This window comes from Patella vulgata, chromosome 4 (assembly GCF_932274485.2).
Source record: "Patella vulgata chromosome 4, xgPatVulg1.2, whole genome shotgun sequence".
Classification (NCBI taxonomy): Eukaryota; Metazoa; Mollusca; class Gastropoda; family Patellidae; genus Patella; species Patella vulgata.
The window spans coordinates 81,940,156-81,958,043 of record NC_065882.2 but is presented as its reverse complement, the minus strand read 5'-3'; the positions used below and the strand labels follow the sequence as shown (position 1 = coordinate 81,958,043).

Below are 17,888 nucleotides of genomic sequence, written 5' to 3'. Positions count from 1 at the left end.
GTATATCGAATTCCAACTGTCAAGGGATCTTTTACTGTCAAGGGATCTTTAACGTGCACGCCAATAAGTACATGGAACCTTGGTTTTTTATCCCATCCAAACAACTAAACAGCTGTCCTTGTCAGGCCCTCGGTCCTACATCACTGACAAGGGGTAACTGGATAGAGCAATACACAAAAACACATACTTATGTAAAAACAGCTACTTATTTATTTGGGCGACATTTCGAAGAGTAGTCTCTCAACGTTATCAAGCTAATACAGTAATACAAGAATATATTTAGAAAAACCATAACAACAATTCATGAAACCATACAGGACAACACCAAGATCAAAGGGGGTTATTCTACAAAAACTAATTAACACTAAGGTTAAGTGAAGTCAACGTTGCCCAAATAAATAAGTAGCTGTTTTTCCAAAAGTATGTGAATATCCTATTTAATTGAAATATTCAATCCCTTGAAAGCTGTAAATAAAATGTGAACATCGAAATAATTTTGTGTTAAAATCTTCTCCTAGAAAGGGGACTGGGTGGTCGAATGGTTAACGTGTGTGCGTTCCATCATAAGATCTGCCATTGAGGCAAGTGGCATGGTTTCGATTCCCTGCTTGTATGTGACACTGATTAGGGTCGACTTGTGGGTTTTCTCCGGGTTCTTCAGATTTCTCCCAGTGCTAAAGAACCCTACGCGCAAACGAATTAATGAAATAAAATTGAACTATATGTTAGTCCCGAAATGACCTAGTTTGTGTCTAGTGGACGTTAAACCCCATTTCATTTCCCTACCTTGATCCTGCCTTTTACTGGAACATAGCAGTGATAGTTTCCCTACTTGTAGATCTAGACTATCAAAATCACCAGGATAGAACTTGTCTTGATAATTGTGACAAACAAACTCTGGTAATTTGGTGTCTTTAACTTCTGAGCCATACTAAAATTATAATCAATCATAATTTTATCAATAAACAGAAATGGAGGTTGGTTTACATACCTATTCAGGTTTTACTAGCAGTCTGATTAGAACACAAATCCTATTTCGTTTCGTTTTTTATAGTTCAAAATTGCGTTTTACTTGTCTTTACTACACTAGGACCTAAAAGAGTTGTTATTTTAACCACGTTTTGGTTGAAGTGGGGGATAAGCCAATGAAACAGTCTGTTACGGCGACTTCTTGGCACATGCACGGAACTGTGGGTAAACCACTAGAAATGTTGACGCTGATTGATTAATCAATGTCTGACATCATAGGGTCAAAAGTCGCTCGTATGATCCCTGACACGACCTTCGAGTACAACTTGTCAGATCTTCATGTAGTGTAGGCCATCGAAAGTATAAAAAACGAAACGAAATGAAATATAGATCTGTACTTTAATCAGATTGGATTTACTAGTTGTAATTTTTTGACCTAGCAAATTATAATTTATTAATATTAGTACAATACTTACAATTTCATATCCTTTTAACCATTGGACAAAGAGAAGTCTATGGGCAGGACTTAGCAAGGGATGATTGACACATGTAACAAGTCGTAATAATAATTGTTGCTCTTCAGGTGATGTAAGAACTTCTCCTTCAAATTCTTTCTGCAATTCAAATAAAATGATACATGTTGAAAGCCAACAGGCGATATAAAAAATTAGGTCAAAATATTGCTAAATTCTCTTGAACACAAAAATCTAAATCATTGTAAACATAAAATGAAATGGGGTTTAACGTCCTACTGTTCTGTTCCGTACTGGGCTAACGAAGATGGGCATACGCCATACAGTGTGGTATGAGGGAAATTCTGCCTGGACAGCCGCGTTATAGTCTACTCTTATATCGAATTTCAACTGCCAAGGGATCTTTTACATGTGAACAATCATATGCTGTCTCTGCCAAGCCCTCAGTTCTGCACCACTGACAAGGAGGAACCACACCGGAAAATCCCGATGAACTTTCTTGGCCAACTCATGGATTGAATACAGGACTTGCAGGTTAGCGAGCCAACGTCGTATCCACAGAGCCAACGCAGGGATTGAACACGGTACCTCTAGGTTAGTAAGTCAACGTCTCACTATTATTTCTTTTAATATCATTATGATTGTTATCATTTCTATTCATATCATTATGATTGTTATCATTTCTATTAATATCATTATGATTGTTATCATTTCTATTAATAGCATTATGATTGTTATCATTTCTATTAATATCATTATGATTGTTATCATTTCTATTCATATCATTATGATTGTTATCATTTCTATTAATATCATTATGATTGTTATCATTTCTATTAATATCATTATGGTTGTTATCATTTCTATTCATATCATTATGGTTGTTATCATTTCTATTCATATCATTATGATTGTTATCATTTCTATTCATATCATTATGATTGTTATCATTTCTATTCATATCATTATGATTGTTATCATTTCTATTCATATCATTATGATTGTTATCATTTCTATTAATATCATTATGATTGTTATCATTTCTGTTAATATCCTTATGGTTTTTATCATTTCTACTAACATCATTATGATTGTTATTATTTCTATTAATATCATTATGGTTGTTATCATTTCTTTTAATATCATTATGATTGTTATGATTTCTATTAATATCATTATGGTTTTTATCATTTCTACTAACATCATTATGATTGTTATTATTTCTATTCATATCATTATGGTTGTTATCATTTCTTTTAATATCATTATGATTGTTATGATTTCTATTAACATCATTGATTGTTATTATAGATAACTAACCTGAAGATAAAGAATCAGGTGAAATACCATTGGATCCAGTGTGGCCATGTGATGTAATATCAGTTGTTTAAATATCTAAAATAAAAGATAGGTTGCCAGTCAATTACTCTCACAGCAACCAAGTCGTTCAAACAATCCATAGAGGTTGTCACATTTTTATTCTTTTGAGAGAGAGAGAGAGAGAGAGAGAGAGAGAGAGAGAGAGGGTGAGAGAAATGGGGTCTTCTTTAGCAGTGGGAGACCGGAGGACCCGGAGAAAACCCACGAACCGGGGGAATCGAAACTAATCAATCAGTTGACTCAATGACAGACCTTATTATGACACAGTGAGCATGTGCTAAACATTCGGCCATCCACCCCACCTTTAGAGTGACAGGTTAGTTGCTGAAGCCACACTATGATAAATAAACACCAGTTTTTCCTATCAACCGATCCTTTTGGGAGGAAAAGACACTGTGTCAACACACATATTATTTCTTTTGGCCGTATCGATAAATAAGTCATTATAATGATCTATACAGTTATATTACTTACAGAAGGAGAAATATCGGTGGAAGACTGTAAAATATTGGTTAACGATTTAATAATTGACCAAAGACCCGCTGACGTAACCAGCGCCACATTCTCCATTATATAGGATATATCTGGTAGTAATTCCTGACTATCAATTAAAGACGTACTTCTCTCCACTACTGCCTAAAATAAACACATTTAAATAAATTTTATTTTCCATAATATTTGAAACAAGCCAAAAGTGAGGCTGATGTCCCAAAATAAATAGATGACACATTTTAATTTATCGCACATTAATAATTTAAATAACATTTCAGGCTTAGGAAAGACCTGAAATAGGCAGATTTAGCTCTTGCATAATGCATCTTTAACATATTTTTAACATAATGTGGAACTTTGAATTAAAACAGATGATAAAACAGATGTTGTTAGCTATGTTAAACATTACCTTGTCTTTTTCTTGTTCTGTCTTTGTACCATTATCATCTTTTCTATAAAAATACAAGACGTGGACCAGATAAAATACAAGATGTAGACCAGATAAAATACAAGATGTAGACCAGATACATGTAAAATACAAGATGTAGACCAGATACATGTAAAATACAAGATGTAGACCAGATACATGTAAAATACAAGATGTAGACCAGATACATGTAAAATACAAGATGTAGACCAGATAAAATACAAGATGTAGACCAGATAAAATACAGAATGAAATGAAATAGGGTTTAACGTTCTACTGTTCTGCTCTGACTGGGATAATGAAGACGGGCACATATGGCCTACCCTTATATCTAATTCCAACTGCCAAGGGATCTTTTACGTGCAGGCCAATATGTACAGCACCACTGACCCAGGACCTCCAGGCTAGAGCCTTACTCACTTAGCCACCGTAGCTTCCAGATAAAATACAAGATGTTGACCAGATAAAATTTGAATACATTAATTATAAGTCAAGTTATAATAAAATATATGACAAATGGTATATATGTACGTATAGGGAAGAGGTAGGACACATCGGTGTATCTATGTACTTACGATGGAGCTGCATGGAGAACAGATAGGACACAACAGTGTATCTATATATGAAATAAGCAGTGGAAGACGACAACAACTCTCGTAAAGTAGGTCTAATGTAGTTGGAGACTAGTAGTAGGAGTACATCTAAACTGGGATCTCAGCGATACATAAGGGGATTCAGGAAGAGAAAGTGAGAAATGGGATTTAACGTCCACTCGACACAAACTAGGTCGTTTCGGGACTAACATATGGTTCAATTTTATTTTTCAATAATTCTCTTGCGCGTAGGGGTCTTTAGCAGTGGGAGGAAACCGGAGGACCTGGAGAAAACCCACGAGGTTGGACAGGCGACCCTACTACTTGTCACGTGTTTCAGGAAGAAGATGAAATATGTAGAGAAACAACGCCTATACCAGTGAAGATAGACGAACTCCCAGGTAGTAATCATAATCGTGTACTGAAGAAGGACACCTATAGTCCAAAACGTCTACACGAATAAATTTGTTCATTACTATCTAGGAGTTTGTCTATCTTCACGGGTTATAGGGGTTGCTTCTCTCTCTATATATATACATATACTTATACATGTATATATATATATGTGTGTGTTAACGAACTTACGATAGAGCAGCCTGAAGAACTGTAGACAACAACTGTATATAGTCCTGACCAACATGTGTCTTCTCCTGTTTTACTAAACTTAATAATTCATCTTTATATTTTTGTAATATACCCTACAATATTATTAAACATAAGTTAAAGTTACATTTTATAAGATTTAGATAAAGAACTTTTACTCTAGAATAACAATCTGATTAAAACAAAATGAAATGAAATGAAATGGGGTGTAACGTCCTACTGTTCTGCTCCTAACCTGGGCTAATGAAGACGGGCATACGCCATACAGTGTGCTATGAGAGAAATTTTGCCCGGACAGCGGCACTACGGCCTACTCTTATATCGAATTCCAACTGCCAAGGGATCTTTTACGTGCACGCCAATGTGTACACGGGACCTCAGTTTTTCGTCCCATCCGAAAGACTAGACAGCTTTCCTTGTCAGCCCCTCCGTCCTGCATCACTGAAAAGGGAGAACCACGCCGGAAAATCTGGATGAACTTTCTCGGCCAATGCAGGGATCGAACACCCGACCTCCAGGCTAGCGAGCTAGCGTCTTACCCACTTAGCCACGTGATCCCCTGATTAAAACACACATCCTATTTCGTTTCATTTTTTATTGTTCAAAATTTTGTTTTACTTGTCTTTACTACACTAGGATCTGGAAGAGTTGTTATCATTGACGTGTTCTGAATGGTGTCAGGGCTTAGCCAATAAAACAGTCTGTTACGGCGAGATATGGCGTGTGGTGCACGGAACTGTGCGTAATCCACTAGTAACATCAATACTGATGGGTTAATCAAATGTCTGACGTCATAGGGTCATAAGCGACCTTAACACTACAACCAGTTAGATCTTCGTGTAGTAGAGGCCATCGAAAGTATAAAAAAAAAAAACGAAATGAAATATAGATCTGTATTTTAATCAGACTGGAATTTCAGTTGTTAAATCATCAGTCTCCCTGAGTGGCTCCCCTTTAAAGGAAGATATGGAATGATAATACAGTCAATATTTATGCCATTGAATAGTCTAGAGAGTTGATAAATATGGGCTTGTCATGCCTAAACAAATATTTATATAACATTTGAAGCCAATCAGAGACCTGCAATAGGCAGATTTAGTTCTTACATAATGCATCAATTAACTTTTCTGATTTAAAGAATCCATCTTATGGTTTATTAAAGTTTTACATGAAAAGTATTGGCATGACATGTAATAAAAGAGTAAAGAGTAAGTACAACTGTCTGGCCAATCCGTTTTACGTTATTACTGAATGCGAAGATAGATACTTACAGGAGCTGAATTTTCTAACTGTATCAAACTTTGACAACAACATCCACGAATTCTACGACTTGGTACGTGATTGACATTCTTTATAACATTCCATAATCTACTGATAACATTACCACCTAATGATGTCCCCTAAAACATAAAATAAGTTCTACTGTAATAACTAGACTTATGATGACAGAGAGAGAGAGAGAGAGAGAGAGAGAGGGAGAGAGAAATCGGGTTTAACGTCCACTCGACACAATCAAGGTCATTTCGGGACTAACGTATGGTTCAATTTTATTTCAATAATTCGCTCCCGCGTTGGGGTCTTTAGCAGTCGGAGGAAACCGAAGGACCCAGAGAAAACCAACGAGGTTGGACTGCCGACCCTACTCCTTGTCTCATACAGCTGGGGATCGAAAACCACATCTCAATGACAGACCTTATGATACAGCACGCATGTGCTAACCATTCGGCCATCCAACCCCCCCTCCTTATGATGGCAAATCAATGTCTATATTTTCTGGTTATTTGATCAAATATCTTAACACTTGATGGTGTATTATTATATGGTAAATATCTTACCACATGTTGATGGTGTATTGTTGTATGGTAAATATTTTACCACTTGTTGATGGTGTATTATTATATGGTAAATATCTTACTACATGTTGATGGTGTATTGTTATATGGTAAATATCTTACCACATGTTGATGGTATATTGTTATAGGGTAAATATCTTACCACATGTTGATGGTGTATTGTTATATGGTAAATATCTTACCACATGTTGATGGTTTATTGTTATATGGTAAATATCTTACCACATGTTGATGGTATATTGTTATAGGGTAAATATCTTACCACATGTTGATGGTGTATTGTTATATGGTAAATATCTTACCACATGTTGATGGTGTATTGTTATATGGTAAATATCTTACCACATGTTGATGATGTATTGTTGTATGGTAAATATCTTACCACATGTTGATGATGTATTGTTAAATGGTAAATATCTTAGCACATGTTGATGGTATATTGTTATAGGGTAAATATCTTACCACATGTTGATGGTGTATTGTTGTATGGTAAATATCTTACCACATGTTGATGGTGTATTGTTGTATGGTAAATATCTTTATGGAGTATTGTTTTATGGTAAATATCTTACCACAAGTTGATGGGGTATTGTTATATGATAAATATCTTACCACTTGATGGTGTATTGTTATATGGTAAATATCTTACCACTTAATGGTAAATTGTTATATGGTAAATAATTACCATGTGTTGATGGTGTATTGTTATATGGTAAATATCTTACTACATGTTGATGGTGTATTATTATATGGTAAATATCTTACCACTTGATGGTGTATTGTTATATGGTAAATATCTTATCACTTGTTGATGGTGTATTGTTATATGGTAAATATCTTACCACTTGCTGATGTATTGTTATATGGTAAATATCTTACCACTTGATGGTGTATTGTTATATGGTAAATATCTTACTACATGTTGATGGTGTATTATTATATGGTAAATATCTTACCACTTGATGGTGTATTGTTATATGGTAAATATCTTACCACATGTTGATGGTTTATTGTTATATGGTAAATATCTTACCACTTGATGATGGTGTATTGTTATGGTTGTAAAACAGATGATCAACTGTAGACAGAAGTTACATCTTCCTTCTTTATTCACATTCTGATTAAATATATCAACTAGAGATGATATCACCTGCTCCACGCTGAAAATATAAAATATTAGTTTAATCACCTTCCATGCTTACTCTCTTAAACATAACTAACAATATAATATAATCTTGCTACACGGATGAACCAACATAGTTTGCTACAAGGCATACAAATTCAAGATGTCTTATCCAGGCCAACTGTCCTGCACCCTAGATATGACCAAACCACGCCAGAAAATCCTGAGGAACTTTCTCGACAAACACAAGGAGTGAACCCGAGGCCTCCAAGCTAGTGAAGCAGCTTACTAACTGAGTCACCGCGGCTGTTATACAAATACAGGGAGAGAGAGAAAGGGAGAGAGCGAAACGGGGTCTACCATCCACTCGACACAAACTAGATCATTTCGAGACTAACATATATGGTTCAATTTTTATTTCAATAATTCGATTGCGTGTAACGGTCTTAAGCAACCGGAGGAAACCTTAGGACCCTTAGGACCCGGAGAAAGGTTGTGCAGACGACCCTACTCCTTGTCACGTACAACCGGGGAAACGAAACCATGCCAGTTGACTAAATGGCAGACCTTATGATACAGCCCTGGCGTGCTAACCTTTCGGCCATCCAACCCCCCGGTACAAAAATACAAGACGTGTCAATCTCTACCTGTTGCTGTTTAAAGAAAGGCATCCATATTCTTCTAGTGATAAAACCAGTTCTGTTCTCATTCCCTTATCAATGGAGTCTTCATAAAGAAGCTGTAAGTGTAATTAAAGTTTTAAGGTCACTTCTAGCAATGGTTAATTTATAATATACTAAAACCCGAAACATAGGTTGATGTCAAATACTTACATAAAGAATAACACCACATTTTACTACACCAATCATGCGATTCAGGCCATATTCTGTAGATCTAGTTAAGATTCTACTGACCACAACATTGTGGACTCCAAGTGGGTCATGTCTACCTGTATTGCACGTGCAGCTATCGTTTTACAAGTAAATGGTTAAATAGACTCACTCCAGATCATGCAAATCTTACAAATAGTGGGCATTATCATTTCATGACATGTATATTTACTGCTGCACAAATTTATATGAAAGTTGGAAGATTTCTTCGCATGTAAAATGCAACAAAGTGCTAGAGATTTCTTATCGTCTTATAATGCCCATTTCATTGTGCTATTCACTGTAACTCAATGCTGGCCTGTATAGGAGCTTTTACGCGTGACGTACTTCCGGTGTCTATTTTTAGCCTGGCCTTTTTCTATCCGTATCTTAACATGGTAAATGCTAGGGAAAGCGGGGTTTGCCATCTTTTTCTCTTTATAGAAAATGTATTCTTTAATGCCACTCTTGTTTTAAGTTGTGTGTAGCATTCGAAATAAATTACCGATTTCAAATCATGTCTAAGTTATTATTTTTTTGTTTTAATGACGATATACTGCGTTGTAGCAGACGATATATGTCAAGCTCGCACACGGCCCAGTTGACCACAGTACGCAAAAGCATTACAAAGATGCATTGCTGTATGAAGACGATTTATATGTTTTGTTTTAATTTTACTGCAAACAATTAATAGATAACATTTGTTTGGTTGTAAAATGCCATGAAATAGAGCATAAGAGTAAATTATAGAATGGGTAATTAAAGATGGTGACATGCGGTTCCACGAAAGAATTATTCAAGACGATATTAAAATTTAAGCACGACCGTAGCACATCATGCCACATCTAATAAAAAAAGAGAACAAATAATAATCACGATGTAAAGAATGTACCGAGTCCAGTTACATATTTTCATTCAACAGCTGTTCTCTGAACCAAATACTGAATAAGAAATTGATAAAATGGACACAAATGCATCGTTCTTCTTCTTGGTTGCGGCAAGATAAACTGATTGGATTAAAATTTCACTGAGTGCCAAAAGCTGAGCCAAAACGATTTATGTGACTACAATTAACAGAAAAAAACGGTTTTAAAAATATTCACAGATTCAACTTGATCGTTGTTTTATTCTTTCTGTTATTCATATCCCATCAATCAAGAGGAAAATTTATAAAAATGGTTGAAGTTTTACCCCGTGCACCAAACAACTATTTTATCATTGGTTAGAGCCGTTTAAACGCGGGGAAATTTACAATAGCTATTGGCTAACAGCACGCATGCATAAACAATCTTATTTGCATATTGCATACTATTTATAGTATTATTAGCTGGAATTATTTTCAAGTCGACAGCCTCAAAGAAAGACCAACATAGTACCGTGTTTTGTGTCGAGTACGTAGGGTCGTAGCATGCAGTGTTATAGCAGACGATATATCAACCTCGCAAAGAACTGTCCAGTCGGCAGTTGAATGTAAATAGGATAGACCATTTAAATCTTTTGTGTTAATTAATATATAACATCTGTTTGACTGTAAAATGCGTAATAAACTTCACTTAATTCTAGTTCGGGCCATTGAGCACGGGTCAGTCATCCACTTGTTTCAATTGCAAACGGCCAATTACGGTCTGGTAAATTTGCCGTATCTTTCCTATATCAAATTTTTTGTAAATATCGCTTTCTGGCATCGGTCGGTAAACCTTACGCATATATAGAAATGGCGTTCAGTTCCATTTTATGTAAAAGAAGCTTACTGTACGACAGTATTTTTACAAAAAAACACACACTGGCCTATAGGTTTCAGTTTACGAATAAGGCCAGTGTCTGCGCATAACCGAAAATGACGTCAAAATGGAAACCCGTAAAAGCTCCTATTCAACTGTACTGTAGGCCTACAGTTGTATACTAATTGTATACTTTCTATGATTTGTTAACTACAGTATGGCCTACCGGGTATTTTAAAAATCTTCAACACCTATGTTGTTTAAGGCTTGTAAGTTAACAAAAGAAAATATGGACTGATAACAGGTCTGAACAAACAGAACTTGCAAAACATATTATATTACTATCAGATGACAAAACAGTCAATTTTTTTCAACGGTGTCTAATCACAAATTATGACATGTTTGGTCTTCCATAAATGCTGTCATCTGACAATGATTTCGTCGAATAACTCAAAAAATTGTTTGTAAAATAACTGGAGAAAGCAACCTTTATAAAATCGAGAACAAAACTTTCATCTCCGAATAATTTCTCTGCATCGCCTGACTGTATGTGCTTTCGAACATCACTAAGAACTTGTTTACTTGGAGAAGTGGAAATCCTCCCACTGGGACCGGCCATGTTTACGGTTAACAGTAGTCTTCCATATCCAGACATTCAAGTGCAATTTCGATAAATCAATGTTTTATCATTGCAAAGGCAGCTAACACAAGTCAGTTTCTGACTAGGAAATTGTGTCGTCAAAATAAAATTACGACGAATGGCTTAATTGTAAAAGTTGGACAGTCGTAGAAAATAAATATTAGATTGGGGACGTAACTCCAATTAATATTTCTTTATTGGATTAGCCTCCCTTACACCTCAATATGATTTCCTGAAACTTTCCAATCTGTTTCACAGAGGATTACGACAGAGGATTACGAGTCTTCTAATATCTCTGTAAAAGATGACTACCTTCAACACGTGACATCTCATCACGCGGCGTCAATCATTGGCTCAATGGCGTGTGAATTGTTTACATAAGACCTTACTGGTTCGTGCGGAATGGAGCCTTTTGCCCATTTTAATACCCATTTGCACTAAATAGGAAATAATGTTTACCTACCAATAGTCCTATTTCAAACGTCTTTATTTATTTTTCTAATACATAAAAAAAAAATATTTTAGAATTTAATTTGTCGGAGGAAAAAAGTTAATATTTGTGGCTCATTAAGTCGCATCGATGTCATCCTTATCAGTGACTGTAGCGGCATAGCGAATATTCACTGCTGATCAGTGTGGAAACTTTCGTGTGGCTGGTATTAATATAGCCTGCGGTATCTAAATTTTCAGATCATATAACAGGATGACAAATTGACCTTTATGCACCACGGTTTAAATTTATTATTCAGATCATATAACAGGATACCAAATTTACCTTTATGCACCACGGTTTATATTTATTAATACCGGTAATTATTAGCTTATTCTAGATGTAAAAAGAGAGATCCTAACGTCGTAGTCGTCAAACTGATAAAAAACCTACCGTATAAATAAATGTAGGTTTAATAATTTAGGTTATAAAATATCTAATTAAAGGAGCTAAATCTCTAATTCAATATTTTTTAATGATATTAGAAATTGTAAACCGTATACACTTAATGAACTCGGTTCAATCAATGCAAAACTATAGTAAAATCCACCAGTGCTTTTATTTTTAACTCAATTAAACTAATAGTAAGTGCAAGAGGACCGCGCTACACGTAAAACAACATCTACAAGATAAACCTGCGGACAAGACAGAAAATAGACATTGCACCAAATGAACAAATATCAAATCAAGTGAATGGATCCGGGAGCCAGCCGTAAGCGTCCACTGCGCTGTACAGTCCCGGGCCTGTAGTGACACAGACTTCTCTACAACCATCCCCTGCCTTTTCAATGTTGTTTGCGATATGAAAATGCCGCTCTATCCCCACCTCTGTTCTAAGGCTATTTTGGAATCCACACCTTTTATTTTTTCACCGTAATTCTTTTTTCGCCAAAGGGAATGATTTCTCGCCACATCTGACAAATTTATAATAATTCAATTCTATTTTCAATAAGTAGACATTTTCGATTCAAAACTGATCCGAGCTATCCATTATACACTAAATTTCAGCCTCGGACAGTCCTGGTGTAGCCGCGATCCCAATTGAGTTTAAAGTTACAATTTCATATTTTCTAAGAAAGTCAAAACATAATTATTTCTATGTCTTTAGCTCAATAGGTTGTCAACTCACTATTATACGATTATAGGTTATCTTTCTCACACTTAAAAATCTTCACACCAGAAATAATAACACAATTACCTCCCAATTACCTCCCTTGTTTTCCTATTCCCCACCATGGAATAGCTATCTTCAAGCGTTTGCATTTGAAGTTGAAAATGATATTTTTGCCAATTTCTCAACTGGCAATAGTGAATTATAGGATAATTGGATTAGTCTTTAACAAGGTAGGACTGTTTATAGATAAGTTTAAGTTCATAGCTTTGTTTTCCTTTATATTAGTTTGAGTCTTTCTATGTGTCTATGACTAGTCTGTGTCTACAGTTGTATTCTGTATGACTTACCATGTTTTTATTTTGCAAAATTCAAATAATTTTCTTATATATTTAGCCAGATATGCCGATATATATTTTCATGTGTTCCAAGGTTTGCCGTTGGCAAAAAATGGTTGAGAACCACTGTTATAGATGTGTGTTCTATGAAAACAAACGGAATGATACTTCCACATACGATATAGTAGGCCAGGGGTAGAAACCGTGTACGAATCTGTAGATTAGACCTCAAAAAACATTTTATTACACCCGCCAAATTCGTTCTTAATGTTGTCAATTTTCAGCCAGAGGCCCCGTGCAACCTTAATCCGGCCCCGCTAACTACAAGTTATGGAAATTAGAAATGAAATGAAATGAAATGGGGTTTAACGTCCTACTGTTCTGCTCCTATGCTGGGCTAATGAAGATGGGCATACGCCATACAGTGTGCTATGAGGGAAATTTTGCCCGGACAGCGGTACTACGATCTACTTTTATATCGAATTCCAACTGCCAAGGGATCTTTTACGTGCACGCCAATGTGTACACTGGACCTCGGTTTTTTGTCCCATCCGAACGACTAGACAGCTGTCCTCGCCAGGCCCTCCGTCCTACATCACTGATATTTGATAAGGGGAAACAACGCCGGAAAATTTGGATGAACTTTCTCGGCCAATACAGGAATCGAACACCCGACCTCCAGGCTAGCGAGCCAGCGTCTTACCCACTTAGCCACCGCGATCCCCTATTGAAATTAGAGTAAAAAAAACTTGAGAGCGGGTCCTAGTCCCGGTATTGTTCCTTTAAGAACTTTTATAACTGGCACGCGACAACGTATAATCGGTCAGATTGGACATAAAACGTACGTTGGTGCAGGCCAGGGACCGGGCAAGGGACAACGTATCGTTCGGATTGGATGAAAATACTGACGTACCGTGCATACATCGGCCTGTACGTACAAGAACCATTGACAGTTGGAATTCGATATAATAGTAGGCCGTAGCGCCACTGTCCAGGCAAAATTCCCCTCATGGCACACTTTATGATACATACCTGTCTTCAATAAGTCAGTCGGCGCAGAACAGTATAACGTTAAAGGGACAATAACACTCTTGCTGGCTTGACAGCTCCAGAAAATAAAAAATAGCCTTATTCTAAGTACTAGATGTGTTAGTGTCCTTCATGTCGTGTAAATTATCCATTAAATCCTATTTTACTTGTCCAGAGGGTTCAAAAATATTTTTAAATCCAAGTCACATTTGAAAAGCTTTACGTCAGGCTTTTCAAATCATTTAGTTGAATTTTTTCAATTTTTTAAATTAGGTGTGTTAAGATGAAATTTGTATCATCAGTTAATTGGAATATTGTAAAATAGTGCAATTTGTTGACCAGAATAAAGATTGGGACATATTATTCAGTTACAACAAGAGTGGTATTGAGCCTTTAAACCATATATCATTTCATTTCATATTTGAAATATAAGGAAAAAAACTTTAGCGCGATCCCTGGTATTGCTTCTTTAAGTACTTATAATTATAGAAGTACTTTTACGTTTTCTACTTTAATATGTGTATATATTATACGTATATACATTATCACACCTGAAGACGTTCCGCTCCCATTACTATGATGTATCACTTGATATACCACATCACGGATATACACCAACATCGTCGATCATTAACGGTATGACAATACATACAAATATTTTCATACCACACAAATCTAGATAGTTTCCAATATATAAATATTGTATATCCAGTACCACAAATCTAGGCAGCGTTTAATGGTTACAAAACATATTCATTGATTAATTTCAAGCAGCGACTTTCTTTATCTTTCTTTATTAGTCGGTTAATTAACAGGAAAACAGAGATAGAGAGCGAGCGAGAGAGAGAGAGAGAGAGAGAGAGAGAGAGAGATTAACCTTCACTCGACACAAACAAGGTCATTTCGGCACTAACATATAGTTCAATTTTATTTCAATAATTCGCTTACACGTAGGGGGTCTTTAGCAGTGTGGGGAAACCGGGGGACCCGGAGAAAACCCTCGAGGTTGGACAGGCGATCCCAGGCCTTGACACGTACAAGCGGTAAATCGAAACCACACCAGTTGACTCAGTGACAGACCCCATGATTCAACGCGCACGCGTTAACCACCCCAAGCCTATTTGCAAAGATAGTGAAGTACGGAACGGTTAAGGCTGTAAGGTTAAAGGGATACGGAGCGAAATAGGGACGTGAGGAACGGTTAAGGCTGTAGGGGTAGAAGAACACAGAGAGTTATAGACATTTGGCTCGTATGTAACGAAGAAAATGGGCAACGATCTATCATATGTTTGCCCACTTTTCCACAATAAAAAAAATAAATAAAAATAATCTTTCTGCCGACACATTATGGATGCATAATGGACTCTATTGTTAGGCATCTTAGTCAGTAGCTAATTGTCTGCGATATCACTTCGGTGTAACCGGACATTAAGTGCTGTTTAATGGTCGAGTGCGAGACACGAGGGCAATATCTATATATTACGCAATGTCTTGCAGAGACCATTAAACAACTTAAAATACAGACACTATCCAGCACGTGCATTTCAACTAGTATAAATAATGTACGCTTGGCACATTGCCCACATCTTTATTTGAAATAATGGTAAGCCAGCATCAAAGGATGACGTCACATCTGTATTTTAAATAAAACTATTTCACACAAGTGTAGCTACCACAGAATGAGTTATCTCTGGTCACTACATGTAGATATACTGTCTTTCAACTTCCCCGTTCCTTGTTCCGTTTAAACATTTTATTATATTGTTATTACTAACATATTTAAACAAAAACTTCCCAGTTCCGTGTCTCTTGAAAGTTTACGTTAAAGATACATTATGGAAGATAAGATACAGTGCTGACAGTTCTCACTATAATAGTTAAATGATAGATAATGCAACGGGAATATTCTGCAAATTTCGGTCAAATTACTTCACTCTAAGCCGTGAAGTACTTATTTTAAAAACCTTGTAGCCTCGATTGTCATTGTTGTCGTTGTGACGAAAATATAAATAAAGTCTCGATTATCCACTTTTGCGTTTAATCATCATCGTCTAATGAACGGTAGATCGGATTCAAATCCAGTAGATATCGCAGGATAACAATCGTATCGGGAGTTGATTGTGATTTTTCATGTTAATATATGTCTAATTAAAAGTTTATATAACATTTCAGGCCTAACGGAAGGCCTGCAATAGACAGATTTACCTCTTGCTTAATGTATGTTTAATTAAACAGAATCCCCTTAAAGGGCATATGGTTCTATTCTTTGTAACCTTGTTCATAACAAATGGCGCGAGAAACCATAGAATACACGACTCGTACTTATTATAAAATGTCCATTTTGTCTTAAATATTGAACATTAGTTTCCCATATTTTCCCGACACGATAAAAACATCAATATTTATTGAAAAGGATCAATATTGAATTCTGATTTGTGTTTTGTTTTAATTTCTAATATTATGGAGATATTGAGTTCGAGGTGTATCGCCTTTAATGATGGCTGCAACTTCTGGCTTTATACAGGAATTCACATATACATGTAGATGTCTACCATTGCTCCTTCCGGTTCGTAACCGAATCTGTGCAGTGAGGGAGAGAGAGAGAGAGAGAGAGAGAGAGAGAGAGAGAAATGGGGTTTAACGTCCACTCAAAACAAACTAGGTCATTTCGGGACTAACATGGTTTAATTTTATTTCAATAATTCGCTTGCGCGTAGGCGTCTTTAGCAGTGGGAGGATACCGGAGGACCTGGAGAAAACCCACGAGATTGGACAGGCGACCCTACTCCTTACAGGCCTTATGATACAGCGCGCACGTGCTAATCTTTCGGCCATCTACCCCCCCCTCCCCCGTGCAGTTATACGTAATACAATGAAACCAAGTAGATGTCTGGTTGATTATATTGAAAATATTGCCATTTCATTTTCTATAGGATGAAATTCTATAGTATTCTACATAAATTGTGGAGCTTGTACGAAATAATGGCTCCAAATATTCTACAGTTTCTGTAGTGCAAATCCCATAATTGCTAAAATTTCTAAAGGAAAAAATAAAGTATTCTATAGTTTTTTATGAGAAAAGTGTCACGTTCGTGTGCTTTATCCTTTATCATCAGATGGTGGGATGGGATGGGCATTCAAAGCGCGAGATAGTGATATAGTGATATCACAATTAATGCTTTGTATTAATGAAACTGAATCACAATGTAATTGTATTAATTCATAATAAAAATTGACGTCAGACATGGTGTTGGATTTCTCTCTTTAAACAGTTCAGTGTGTATGTACGCTAAAATGACGATAGAGACCATGTATTTCTCAAAACGGGTACAGTTACTCTTATATCCAAGGGATCTTTTACGTACATGCCAATGTATACACTGGACCTGGGTTTTTCGTACCATCCGAACGACTAGACAGTCATCCTGCACCACTGACAAGGTGAAACCACGTCGGAAAATCCGGATGAACTTTCTCGGTCAGAGCAGGGATTGAAACCGTTACTTCAACTTAGTGTAGACTTACACAATAACACATGCGGAACCCACACTTGTTTCGCTCTATCAATCGCGGTCCTTGGGGTGGGGTGGCTGATGGGCCCTGTGCCATAATGCGTTTCAGCGCCATTTGTAACAAGGGACTCGAAGAACGAGGCCAGACATATTTCCACAAGTCATGTCAATCGGTGACGCCAAATTCTGATTTGGAGAGTATGCGGAATAAATACTGTCGGCGTAGACTGGAATAACCAGACGCTAGAGATTGCCATTCGATTGA

At 36.3% G+C, this 17,888-nt stretch overlaps 1 protein-coding gene across 1 annotated transcript; it reads right to left on the bottom strand.

The window, feature by feature from the left end:
* Positions 1-437: 437 nt before the first annotated feature.
* Positions 438-11,123, bottom strand: LOC126818117 (uncharacterized). Its single transcript, XM_050545327.2, has 11 exons — positions 10,991-11,123; positions 8,561-8,652; positions 7,824-7,950; positions 6,209-6,337; positions 4,920-5,032; positions 3,724-3,766; positions 3,297-3,458; positions 2,763-2,837; positions 1,446-1,583; positions 787-931; positions 438-514 (listed from the first exon to the last, which is right to left on the bottom strand). Exons 1-11 carry the CDS (start codon positions 11,120-11,122, stop codon positions 438-440), a joined length of 1,233 nt encoding a protein of 410 aa, XP_050401284.1. The 5' UTR covers position 11,123.
* Positions 11,124-17,888: the final 6,765 nt, after the last annotated feature.